At 39.9% G+C, this 13643-nt stretch overlaps 1 protein-coding gene across 2 annotated transcripts in view; it reads right to left on the bottom strand.

Annotated features, from left to right (window-relative positions):
- kcnip4a (potassium voltage-gated channel interacting protein 4a) overlaps positions 1-13643 on the bottom strand; it is a 321012-nt gene that overhangs the window by 31445 nt on the left and 275924 nt on the right. For both annotated transcript variants that reach the window (XM_048598853.1, XM_048598857.1), the window contains exon 3: positions 9758-9827. In XM_048598853.1, coding sequence (XP_048454810.1) covers positions 9758-9827 — 70 coding nt within the window. The remainder of the gene's footprint in view (positions 1-9757; positions 9828-13643) is intronic.

The following is a 13643-nucleotide window of genomic DNA, read 5'->3' as shown; positions in this document are numbered from 1 at the left end:
TAAATGCCACATTTCTCATCGGTCTCGATGCATAACAATCAATTTGTAATCTTTCTTCTGACATTGAAGAACTTTTATAGGATCTGATCTGTGACAATCCAGTGAGAAAGGGTTTGTGTGTGAGATCTCTGTTTAGCTCTTCTCTAATGCCCTTAGACATATTGCAGCTTTGCAGACTCATGGTCAGATTTCCTGCAATGCTATACTCAAATCTCTTGAATCAGAATGTCAGACCCTTCCACACCACTTGAAATGGTCATACTAAAGTCAGAAACAATACCATTTACGTGTCACAAGACTGCACTTTAGCAATGAGGCATCCTCAAATTCTCTGCAAGCCTTTATATGGACTACCCACACCGTTCCTTTTCAATATTTCCTCTATTCTCAATGCAATTTGACTGCCCTGATTTTATCCCAATCTGATCTTAACTGAAGCATCTGTCAATTGAATCTTTTTACAATGGTGCTCCACTGCCTTGAGATTCCTATTGACCCATTCTCCAACATCTTCAATTTCATTTTCACATTTTTCACCCTGAAGATATCACCCACAGAAATGGTACGGTACTCCACAAATATTGCTATTTTTACCCACACATCTGTGAAGCAGCTTTGAATTATAGCATAGTTACTGCCCATTGTGTCCATCTCAGCTGTTTGTAAACACAATTTGTTGCATCCACTCTGCAGCCCGGCCAAATGTTTGCCTTCAAATAATCCAAAATCCTTTTAAAAGCCCTGATTGAACTATGCCTCCACCTCTCTTAAGCAGTGCAATGTCATAATTCGCTATGTCATGTTGCTGTTCTTTGTGTTGCCACGATCTTTAAATTAGGGGCCACTGGATCTCATTCCTTCTGCCATCGGCAACAATTTCTCTACCTGCTTTGTGCAGAAAATTTATGATTATGAAAGCCTCTGTCAAATCTCTTCCTAATCTGCCCTTCTCAAAGGACACAATCTCACCTTCCATTTGTCCATGTAACTAAAACCCTCATTACAGGAATCATTCTTCTGAATCTGCATCCTTCACTAATGCCTTCACATCTCTCTTAAAGTTTGGTGCCCATTTTGGGCACAACACTTGAGTTGAAGTTGAGCCAATATTTTATAGAACTTTATCAAAATATTTTTGCTTTCATACTCTATGTCCTTATTTATAAATCCCAGGATCATATCTGCTTTATTAACCACTTTCTCAGATCTCCCTGTCACCTTCAAATATTTCTGCACATATCCTCACAGATTCTGCATGCTGTTTAGAACTGCATACTTTATTTTATATTGTGCATTATCATTGTCCTTGTAAAAAGGCATCACTTCCCTACATTAAATATCATCTTGTACATACATTCCACTACCCTGTGCTCTCTCAAAGGTTATCACTGACCAGCTCACAGTTCACAAGGCTTCAGTTTTTTGTGTCATCCTGCAAATATTGGAAGTTGCCCTGTCCAGTGCACCCAAGTCTACACTATTAAAATATAACTAAGTAAAACAGCACTGCTAACACTGACATCTGCTGAACTCCACTATGTACCTTTCTCCAATCTGAAATCCAACAGTTCACTAGAATTCTCTGTTACTTGACAGGCTCCAGCTTTTTTGATAAGCCTATTATGTGATACTGTATCACTGCCTTCTGGAACATCAAATAGACCATATCAATCTCATCAATTATCTATTTCCTTATGTAAGAAAGCTCTAAATAATTAAACATGATTTCTTTTCCTTAACAAATCTATTCTGGCTTTCCATAATTAATCCACATTTGTGCATGTAATTGTAATTCTGTTTTTAATTATCATTTCTAAATGCTTTCTCACTACTGACATTAAACTACTGGCCTACCGTCATTGGGCTTATCTATATGCCCCATTCTGAACAAGCATGTAACGTATTCAATTCTCTAGTTCTGTGGCTTCATCTCTGGTTCTGAGGATGATTGGGAGATTATGACCTCTGTAATTCCTACATCTTGCTTTCCTCAGTATATTGATGTATCTCTTCCAGTTCTATTGACTTTTCAGTTGTAGGTATGGACAGTCTACTCAATACTTCTTGAATGTTTAGATCATCCACTGTTTCAATCACCTTCCTTTTCACTTTGACTTGGGCAGTACCTTCTTCTTTATGAAAAGGAAATGCCAAATATTCATTAGCACATATCCGTACCTCTCTCTCGATGGGTAAACCCCTTTTAAAGTTCTTAATTGGCCCGCTTCACCTTTTATCACCCTTTCACTATTTCAGTTCCCTTTTGCGTTAGCTGCCAGTATCTTCTCACCCTTTTTTGCTTCTTATTTGTTTTTTTCACTGTCCTATCCCTGTCCAGTTCTTCTACCTTGAGGCTCCTTCTGAATTAAATCCATTTCACCCACATTATGCACCCCTTTTCGGCTTCATTTTACTAACTAAGTAACTAACTCTTTCATCATCCACACAGCTCTATATTTGGTAGTCTTTCTTGTACCCCTACTGCAAATTCACCTTTACTGTATCTGAAGCATCCCCTCTTTCAAAGGTAGTGTATTGCCAATCAAAACTGTAATAGAACCACCTCTGATTGTAATTTATCTGGAATATCTGTACTCGGTTCAGAGAAGTTGGCTTTATCCAAATTTATAGTTTTACCTGAGATTTCTCCTTGCCCTTCCCACTGCTATTCTAACTTTGTGCCATGTGATTGTATGATCTCTGTCTCCTAAATGTATTCCTACTGAAGGTTGATTCACTGGACCCATCTTATTTCCCACCACCAGCTCCAGGAATGTCCCCTTTCTTATTGGAATGACAATGTACCAATGTAGAAAGTTCTCCAAAGCACAGTCTAGAAACTCTCACACCTTGATACCCTTTACATTGCTACAATCTCAGTCTATATTAGAATAAATAATATCCATTATTACAATAACTTTATAATTCTTACACTTCTATGCAACTTGCTTGTAAAGTTATTCTTCCATATCTTTACTACTAATTGTTGACCAATAGAATATACTCCGCTTTATAATGGTACCTCTATTGTTTCTCAGTTCTAACCCAAAGAGATTCCGTCCTTGAACTCTTTAAGAAAATCTCTGACTCCAGCACTGTAATATTCCCACTGATTTCCTTTCTAGTTTTACCTGAACACCTTGCAGAGATCACCTGTCCTCTTTTGAGCCAGGTCTCCACTATTGTCACAATATTACGTTTTCACATGGCTTTCTTCACTTGGAGCTCAGCAACCACTTTTCTTTAACTACATTCCATTCATACATAAATTAGTTAAATTAATTTAGGCCTTATTACATTTTCTCTTGCACTGATCCCACCTACTAACTTACTATATCCTGCTCTAATCATTTCTTTCTCTCTCAATTTTCTGCGCACCTTGAGTTTTTCTCTCTAACTTCACATCTTGATTCTTTCATCCCTGCTGAATTAATGTAACTCTTCTCCAGTTACACTAGTAAATTAACCCACAAGGACATTGATACTAACTCTGTTCAGGTGCAACCTGTCTGGCCTGGAATGGTCTGAGCTCACTTGGGCCAGACCCAAACATCCCAGGAAACTCAAGCTTGGTGATATTTTCCTATTTTCAAAGCACATATTAACCCAAGTTCTTGTTATTCTTGGTCTGTGCTTCTGTCAGATTTTGGAAATTAAGATGGATCAAACACATTGTTTAACAAACACAGACTTTAAAAAGGCTACTTCAGAAGACCTGAATTTCGAAGTTACTAACTTCAACATCTGTTTGTCTTCAAAGTTCAGTTCCTGAAAACAAGTTAAGCCACATTTAAATTAGCTCCAGACCAACTTTTATCCATTGTTGAGCACTATTTCATGTCTGGAAGTATTATTGAAACAGCAAGTATTGAAGTTATCCATTGAATTCACGAAATCAAGTATCAAACAATATTCATCCTGAGTGAATATGTTCCCCTCCTGGCTTAATCTATTTGCAGACTTAAATGTAAACAATTATAAACTCACCGTATTGTATCAGCAGAGCATACTGGCACTTACATCAAAAGGTGAGCATTTAAGTTCCACTCCAGGGATCTGATTACTTAATGCAGCTGACATTTCAGTGCAGCTTGAGGAGAGCTGCATTGTCAGAAAGGCAATTTTTTTGGCTGTTATGTTAAACTGAGGCACCTGTTATTATTGGAGGTGGCCATAAAAGATCCCATATGAATATTTATTGAAGAAGAACATAGATAATCTCCCTGGGGTCCTGGCTAAGAACAAATCCCTCAATAAACATCCCTAAAACAGACATATGTTGTCACTGTATAATTTTTGTTTGTGAGAACTTGCTCAAGTTCAAGATGGTGTACAATATGCTTGCCTTCATTGGTTGGAACATAGGGTATAAAAATTGGCAAGTCATGTTACAACTGCACAGAACTTTAGTTTGGCCACTTTTGGAATATTGTGTACAATTCTTGTTGCCACACTACATCATGGAGGCTTTGGAGAGGATACAGAAATTGTTTACCCTGAAGTTGCCTCATTTGGAGGGTATTAGCTTTGAGGCGAATGTTGAACGTTGAAGGATAGGGGGCGACCTGATAGAATTTGACACAATTATGAGAGGCATGGATAGAATGGATAGTCAGAAATTATTATCCAAGGTAGAAATGTCAATTACCAATGGCTAAAGGTAAAAAGGGTAAGTTTAAAAATGTGAGAAGCACTTTTTTTTTTACAGAGGGTGGTAAGTACCTGGAATGCACTGTGAGAGAAGGTGGGAGAAGCAGATACAATAGCAATGTTTAACAGGCATTTCGATAGATACATGAATAGGCGGGGAGTAGAGGAATACGGATGGTGTAGAGACAAAGGGTTTTTAGTTTAGAAAGGCATCATGTGTCAGTGCAGTCTTGGTGGGCTGAAGAGCCTGTTGCTGTGCTGTACTGTTCTTTGTTCTTATCTTGCAAATGCCACGGTCAGAGGGCATGAAGAGAATTCCCACTTATTCATTTCCAGATTTTTGGGTTTAAATTTTGTTTTATTTTCAAAATGACAATTTTGCTTTAATGATAAAATGGTCCAAGTCAACCACATGATCAAATATCTGGAAGATTCTGAATCCAGTATTGTGGAGATATTCCAGCTAAAGCTGACACAAAGGACTTGGAAACAAGTTGTAAACATTTAAATAAGCTCTGGACAAAGAAAAACATTCAGATCCTTTATGCTAAAGTGGGACATAATGCTTTCCCAATGATCTCATCACCTCATGATGGATGCTCTGAGGAAAGTAAAACTACATGATTATCTTTAACCGACCTTCCAATTGGCCCACTGAGATTGGCCATTAGCACCCAAGATACCTGAAAGACCAACGGAAAATGTTGGAGAAACTCAGCAGCTTTGCAGCATCCATTGAGAGAGACAGACCATATTGTTTTGAGTCTAGTGAGCCTTTGTCAGCACCAAAAGTGATGACGAGGTTTGGGGTTTAGGAGGGACGGAATCAAATTCATGGAAACAATGCCCAGAGGCAGAGAGAGAGAAAAAAAGATAAAGGGATGGCTGATGATAAGCCAGCAGTGAGATAAATGTTGAGTAGCTGCTACCAGGATAAGCTGTACAAAACAGGACCTGGATGTGTGGCTAAGAAACATGGGGGAGAGTATTCATACTCTGAATTTGTTAAATTTAATGCTGAGTCCTGATGGCTGTAAGGTACCTCGGTGGAAGATATGGGGGGTGTTCTTCCAACTTGTATTGAGCTTCATTGAAACACGGGCCTGAGGCAGGAATGTTGCCATGGGAACATGTTGGTGTTCTGAAGTGGCAGCAACTGGAAGCTTGCTGTCATTTTCACAAACAGAATGAAGGTGTTCTGCAAAGTGGGCACCCAACCTGCATTTTGTCTCCCTAACATAGTGGAGATTACATTGTAAACAAATAGGAACAGGATATGATGCTCAACTCATTGGTTGCCAGTTCCAATGTGCCACAGCGAAAAATTTCACGGCCTCCTCAAAAGACAGACGTGGGATACATCTGATAGGGTACCCGTCGTCATCCAGTACTTCCCAGGAGCGGAGAAACTACTCCATGTTCTTCGCAGCCTTTAACACATTAGTGATGATGATGAGCATCTTGCCAAGATCTTCCCTACAGCTCCACTTCTCACCTTCAAACAGCCGCCAAACCTTAAACAGAGCATTGTTTGCAGCAAACTACCCAGCCTTCAGGACAAAATCAATCGCAACACTATACAACCCTGTCATGGCAACCTCTGCAAGACATGTCAGATCCTCAACATGGACAGTACCATCACACGTGGGAACACCACCCACCACATACACGGCAGATACTCATGTGACTCGGCCAATGTTGTCTATCTCATACGCTGCAGGCAAGGATGCCCCGAGGCGTGGTATATTGGTGAAACCGTGCAGACGCTACGACAACGGATGAATGGATAATGCACAACAATTGCCAGACAGGAAATGTTCCCTCCCAGTGGGGGAACACTTCAGTGGTCAAGGACATTCAGCCGCAGATCTTCAGGTACACCTCCTCCAAGGTGGACTTCGGGATACACAATAACGCAGAGTCACCAAGCAGAGGCTGATAGCCTCAACTAGGATCTGGTGTTCATGTTGCATTATAGGTGACCCCACCACTCTATACACTCTCACACACATGCACACATACACACACGCTCTCACACAGATCCTCTGTCATACATACACTGTCTCTCAAGTGCACGCACATACACACACAAATATACACCATAGATTCGTGTGTGTGTATTTGCAGATACATTCTATTTTGTTCAAAAAGCACACAATTTGTAGACAGTCAGTCAATGTGGTATTTTATAAATTCCTACTTTAGAAATAAAACCAGTCTGACTCCAAACCAAAACATAGAGTCTAAACAAGGGCTCACTCCTGACATGCATTGTCTGACCTAAAATGTCACCTCTTCTTTACATTGATAATATCTTTAGTTGTCTTAGGACAGTAACTTGGAAGAAATTTGGGGATTTACATATACATATTAAGCAATTAAAACCTTCCAACTGATTAAAGATTTCACAGCATCTTAGCTTTGTCTAATACATCCTCATCTTTTACTTATCAATTCTGTGTCTGATACTACCTCTCTAACTAAGACCTGAAGGACTGAGGCTCCAAAAGCTTGCGTTTTCAAATAAACCTGTTGGACTATAACCTGGCGTTGTGTGATTTCTGACCTTGTCCACCCCAGTCCAACACCACACCTCCACATCACAGCAAAGACATAGACTGAACTGAAGTGCAGGTAAGTTGCTGCTTCATCTTGAAGTAATGTCGAAGGCCTTGGGTAGGGAGGCGGTAAACACACTAGTGTACCTTCTGAAATTTCATGATAAGCTGTCATGGGAGTATATGAGGTGCTGGGAGAGGAGGAGTGGACCAGGGGGTCCCTAAGGGAAAGGTCCCCGCAGAATGCGAACAAGGGAGGGCAGGGGAATATGGGGTCTGGTGCTGGCATCCTGCTGGATGTGGTAGAAATGGCAGCTTATGATCCATTGGATATGGAGGCTGGTGGGGTGGAAAGTGGGGTCAAGGGAGCGACCCTATCGCTTTTGTAGGAGGGAAGGGAAAGGGTGAGGGCAGTAGTATGAGGAATGGGTTGGACATGGCTGACGGCCCTATGACTCTTGGTTGAGGAAAAAGGTGGACATTTCTGAAGCCCCCCCACCCCCCGCAACTGTGGAAGTTGGCATCATCAGAACACATGCAATGGAGATGGAGAAACTGGGAGAATTGAATGGAGTCCTTACAGGAAGCAGGGTGGGAGGATGAATAGTCCAGGTAACTGTGGGAGTTGGTGCATTTGTAGTGAATATTATTGGCCAGGCTATCCCTGGAAATGGAAACAGATCTCAGGGAAGGAAAGGGAGGAGTCAGAGATAACCAGGTAAAGGTGAGAGATGGATGGAAATTAGAAGTGAATTTGATAAATGTTTCCATTTGCCTGAAATATCTTTCCTTGTCACATGAGTGATTTCATAGCTTAGTGAATTGCTTTGGTGTACCATTCTCGGAGTTTAAGTCAGGTGCTGTTTGACCTCCAGATAGCCAGCAGGACTCCAAGCTGAGTTAGCAGCCTGTCTGTGGACTTCCATCTCTGACTTCAAGTTGCTTACTGGAAAGAAGCCCAAGGAAAATAAACTGGACCCAGTTTACCACAGATAGAAATCCACACCACAGGAAGAGGCTCTTCAGCCCAATAAATCTCCACCAGTCAAAAACAGCCAAGAAAAGATACTTATCCCATTTCCAACATATGGTCCATAACCTTGTATGCCTTGGTATTGCAAGTGTACACCAAATTACTTTTTAAATGTAATGGGGGTTTCTGCCTTATCACCATGACAGGCAGTGAGTTCCAAATTCTCACCACCTTCTGGGTGAAAATTCTTTTCCTCACTCCCCTCTAAACCACCTGCTCCTTATCTTAAACTCTGCCCCACACATTGATCTCTCCATCAAGGGGAAAAGTTTCTTCCTGTGTACCTAATCCATTTTATACATCTCAGTCATGGTCGACCTCAGTCTATCTAGTCTCTCCTCATAACTGAAATTCTTCAGCTCCAGCAACATCCTGGTAAATCTCCTCCACAATCTCTCCAGTGCAATCACATTCCTCCTATAATGTCGATTCCGAACTGCATACAATAATCTAACCAACATTTTATACAGTCTCAGCATCAACTCCCTGCCCTTGAATTTTATTAACCTGCTTATCTAACTGTCCAGCTACATTAATAGACGAGTGTACTTGCGCACCAAGGTCCCTCTGATCCTCAGTGCTTCCCGGGTTTAATCATATATTTCCTTGTCTTGTTTGTCCTGCATCACCTCACACTTATCTGGAAACTATTACTGGATACTGACCTCCAAGAAGTTGTAACTCCAATGAATTGATTTTTAATATTTTTGGATTTACCAAAGTTTATACTTTATAATCCGTCGCCTTCTTGTGTTCCTTAATTTCCCAAGGGCTTGTGGGTACAAATGGAATAGCAAAGTAATATTCCTGTGTTTGCATGCTTTGTTAATAAACCCTATCTTTGAATTCAACTTAATAGTTTTCACTAATCAAAAAAAAGAACTGCAGATGTTGGAAATCAGAAACAAAAATAGAAAAAGCTGAAGAAACTCAGCAGGGCTAGCAGTATCTGTGGAGAGAAAGCAGTGTTAATGTTTAGGGTCCAGTAACCGTTTTTCAGAACAGAAAAGAGCCGCTGGACCCAAAATGTTAACTCTGCTTTCGCTCCACAGTTGCTGCCTGATCTGCTGAGTTTTTTCAGCTATTTCTGTGATGATTTTCGCTTTCGGTTCATATCCAAAATTGGATTCTGAAAACTGGAACACCCTTTGGCCTATCTCTGTAAGGGATGGGAGTGAAAAGGCATAAGTGAGTTCTGAAAAAGAGTATACAGGACTCAAAATGTTCACTCTGTTTTTCTCTCCATAGATGCTGTCAGATCTGCTGAATTTCTCTAGCATTCTCTGTTTGTTTAAATCAAACAGTGCTTTGCTGTTTCTGTGGTAATGGGAGAAAAGCAACCACAGTTAAAGTCATCATCATTCTCCCTTTGTCTCCGACATGAGTGACTGTGCTTTTAAGAGTTCTTCATATTCTCTGAAGCACATTTTGTACATCTTCGTTTCATGGAACATGCCATAAAAATGCAAGTTCTTTCTTATAACAATTACACCAATTTTCACAGAAAAATTCTCACCTCCTTGGGGAAAAAACTGTGCGTAAATCTCTTTGAATGTCTCTTCATTAACTATGCCACTGGGACATTCCTATGGATAAGCAGAAAACAAACAAAATGAATAAATCCTTTGTATTGAAAGCAACTATATTTATATTACCTGTACATTAACTTCACAGCCACAATAAATTATGTACTATTTATGTCAATAAAATAATATGAGGGATTATAAACAATTTGGTGCTGTGATTTTTAAAACTTCGATTTTAATTCTACAGTCTGACATTAGGATTAGGCATCTACTTAAATATTCATTTGGTTCCTGGTGCAATGGTGCATTGTGCTCCTCTTCAAATTAATAGCAACAAATAGATACTGGTTCGACAAATTGTGAAATTAACCACCATGGCTGCGAGCAAGTCAAATATTTTCAGTAAGGCTAAAACATATTGTGCAAACAAATTGCAATTATCCAACGAGTTCAAACAAATGAGACCTCTATTATGTCAGGCACAATTTCTGCTTCAGGACTTTAAGTGGCATTTTGAGACAATGTGCAAATATCTTGGAGGAACTGCGCTGGGTTGCCTCCAGGAATATTATACATGAACCAAAAATTTGTGTTGATAATTAGACTTTAGATAATCAATTATTAACCACAGTAGATGTTTAGACACTAGGCAGTTTAATTATTCTAACATCAAAGCAGAAGGTGATTAGAAATTGTGAAAACCTCTAGAACAAACAAATTGAAGAACACCACTTCTAACTTGTGGCACACTGCTATGTTTAAAAACAATATTGTTTGTATTTCTCATGATGTCACAACAGTCAATTTCTAATGAAAGGTCATTGACCTGAAATGTTTTGCTTTCCTGTAAACAGATGCTGCTGATCTCTTGATTATTTCCAGCATTTTCTGTTTTTTTTAAATTTCATATATCCATCATCTACAATATTTTGCTTTGGAATCAATTTGAGATAGCTTTATTTTGATGATGTTTTACATCAGCACTAGAGAAAAAATAAAGTAATTATGTGGAAGTGAATTTCACAGATTTTTTTATATTTTCTGCTTCTAAGGTGTTTTGAAATGGTACAGAGTTTTTGGGTAAAACAAACACAAACTAGGTGGATGTCTTTGTGAAGCCCTCCATTATGATTACATTCTCACCTTTCTATGCTAGTGGCAGTGTTCCAGTGAAGCCAAATGCAAGCTGGAGGAATAGCACATCATCTTTCAGTTAGCTCCTTTACAGCCTTGTAGACTTCAGGTTGAGTTCAACAACTTCAGATCTTCAACTCTATCCTTCATTTTGATCGTAATTATTTCCAAGTGTAAACCTGTATCTTCTTTTCACACTTTTGATTTCAGACAGAATTGTTCAATATATTATTATTCACACTCTCTCTGGACCAATGCTTTGTAACCTTACTACTGCCATTTCCAATTGTTTTGCCTTTTCTTCCATGTCATCATCCTGCTCCATACCCACTCCCTTTCTACTCTCCACCGCCCCCGCTTCAATAACATGACACCCATCACAATTCTACCTTCCCTCAGTTCTGAAGAAGAATTGCATTCAACTCAAAACATTTATTCTTCTTTTTTACCACATGTACTGATGGACCTACAGAGTATTTCCAGTATTTCCTCATGGTCATGACAATGGATAAGAACCCTGATGTACGACAGTCATTTTTAATAAATTCTCAAATTTGTTTTCTAAAATGAGGACTGCTACAGACAAAAGAAAAGAGACTGCAGATATAAGTTCAACGCTGTATGAGAAAGACCTGTATGGGACCCATGGAATGTGATACTTGCAAAGTGTCAGGAAATTTTAAAAAACAGAAAGAGAGATATTTATAGAGTCATAGAGTCCTACAGCACAGAAACAGACCCTTCGGTCCAACCAGTCCATGCTGAACATAATCCCAAACTAAACTAGCTCCACCTGCCTGCACCGGGCCCATTACCCTCCAAACCTTTCCTATTCATGTACTTATCCAAATGTCTTTTAAATATTGTAACTGTGCCTGCATCCACCATTTCCTCAGGAAGTTCATTTCACATGCGAACCACTGTCTGTGTAAAAAAATTGCTCTTCATGTCTTTTTTAAATCTCTCTCCTCTCACCTTAAAAACATGCCCTCTAGCCTTGACCTCCCCCATCCTAGGGAAAAGACACCTACCATTAGCCCTACCTATACCTCTCATGATTTTATAAATCTCAATAAGGTCACCTCTCAACCTCTTACGCTCCAGTAAATAAAAAAGAACCAGCCTATCCAGCCTTTCTTTATAATTCAAACCTTCCATCCTGGTAATCTCTTCTGAATCCTCTCCAGCTCAATAATATTCTTCCGATAACAGGGCAACCAGAACTGGACACAGTATTCCAGAAGAGGCCTCACCAGCATCCTGTACAACCTCAACATGACTTCCCAACTCCTATACTCAAAGGACTGAGCAATGAAGGCCAGCATGCTCAATGCCTTCTTAACTACCCTGTCTATATGTCTATACTTGACAGGAAGAGATGAATGAAAGGGCTGATGATATTCCAGCTCACAGTAGAAACTGACCTCTCCCAGATATTTTGCGCTCTGCACTTACAGGAATTTACAAAAAGGGGTTAAAAAAATGCAATGCAACCCTGGTCTCTGTGTGCTGGTGAACTGAGCTTTAAATGGAATAGCCTGAATTTTGAGCACGAGTGTGCTATGAGGGTCACAGTTGAGGAACCAACCCAATTGTCACCCCTAAACAGAAGGTAAAAAGGGCCTCTTACCAATGTTATACCTGAGAGAAGAAAGAGTACAAGAAAGAAAGAGTGCATGTGCACTGCATTATTAATTATATTTGTATTTGGTAACTAATGCACTTACTCATTTGTTAACTCATCAAAGCTTGATTAAATTTGCTCCTTTAAAAAAAATTCATTTTCTCTGGAAGAAAGACTTCTATAGGGGAGGGACTTTTTTATGTTAATCTTGACAATGACCAATCAATGTGGGGGTGTCAGGTGTATAAAGCTGTGAGGAAGATGCAAACATGCCGCAAAATTATTTAGGCAGGTGAAACAAATGGGCACGAATATGGTGGCTCAGTGGTTAGCATTGCTGCCTGACAGCACCAGGGACCTGGGTTCGATTCCACCTTCAGGCAACTGTCTGTATGGAGTCTGCACGTTCTCCCCGTCTCTGTGTGGGTTTCCGCCAGATGTACTGGTTTCGTCCTACGGTCCATAGATAAGCAAATTAGGTGGATTGGCCATGCTAAATTACTCATCGTGTAGAGGGATGCATAGCTTAGGTGCATTAGCCATGAGAAATGCAGAGTGTTAGGGTAGGGTTGGGTCTGGGTGGGATGTGCTTTGGAGGTTAGGTGTGGACTTGTTGGGCTGAATGGCCTGTTTCCATGCTGGAGGAATTCGACTTGACAAATACAATACCATGTGAAAAATGAGAGAGATGCAGAACTACTGGTAATCAGACAAAGCTGAGCATTTTTTTAAACAAAAGAAAGCAAGTTAGCATGCAGGAACAGCAAACAATTAGGAAACCAACTGGATGTTAGCCTTTCTAAAACCAGAAGAGCAAAGGAAATTATATGAGTATTATCTGGCAAGTGGAACCTGTCTGCCATAAAACAAGATCACATTTGATCAAATTGCAGCCTTAAGTCGACTTTACTGACTGCTGCCATTATCCTTGACTACCTCGTAGATTAAGATGATATTTTCAATAGGCAGCAGTGAGATGCCTATTAAGTGAGATTTTGCTTATTGTCAGGCTAAGTAACTGCATATCTCAATAAAAACCAAAAGAACTGCGGATGCTGTAAATCAGGAACAAAAACAAAGTTGCTGGAAAAGCTCAGCAGGTCTGGCAGCATCTATGA

This window comes from Rhincodon typus, chromosome 1 (assembly GCF_021869965.1).
Source record: "Rhincodon typus isolate 14 chromosome 1, sRhiTyp1.1, whole genome shotgun sequence".
NCBI classification, from domain to species: domain Eukaryota; kingdom Metazoa; phylum Chordata; class Chondrichthyes; order Orectolobiformes; family Rhincodontidae; genus Rhincodon; species Rhincodon typus.
This window is presented reverse-complemented; position numbering and strand designations above follow the sequence as displayed.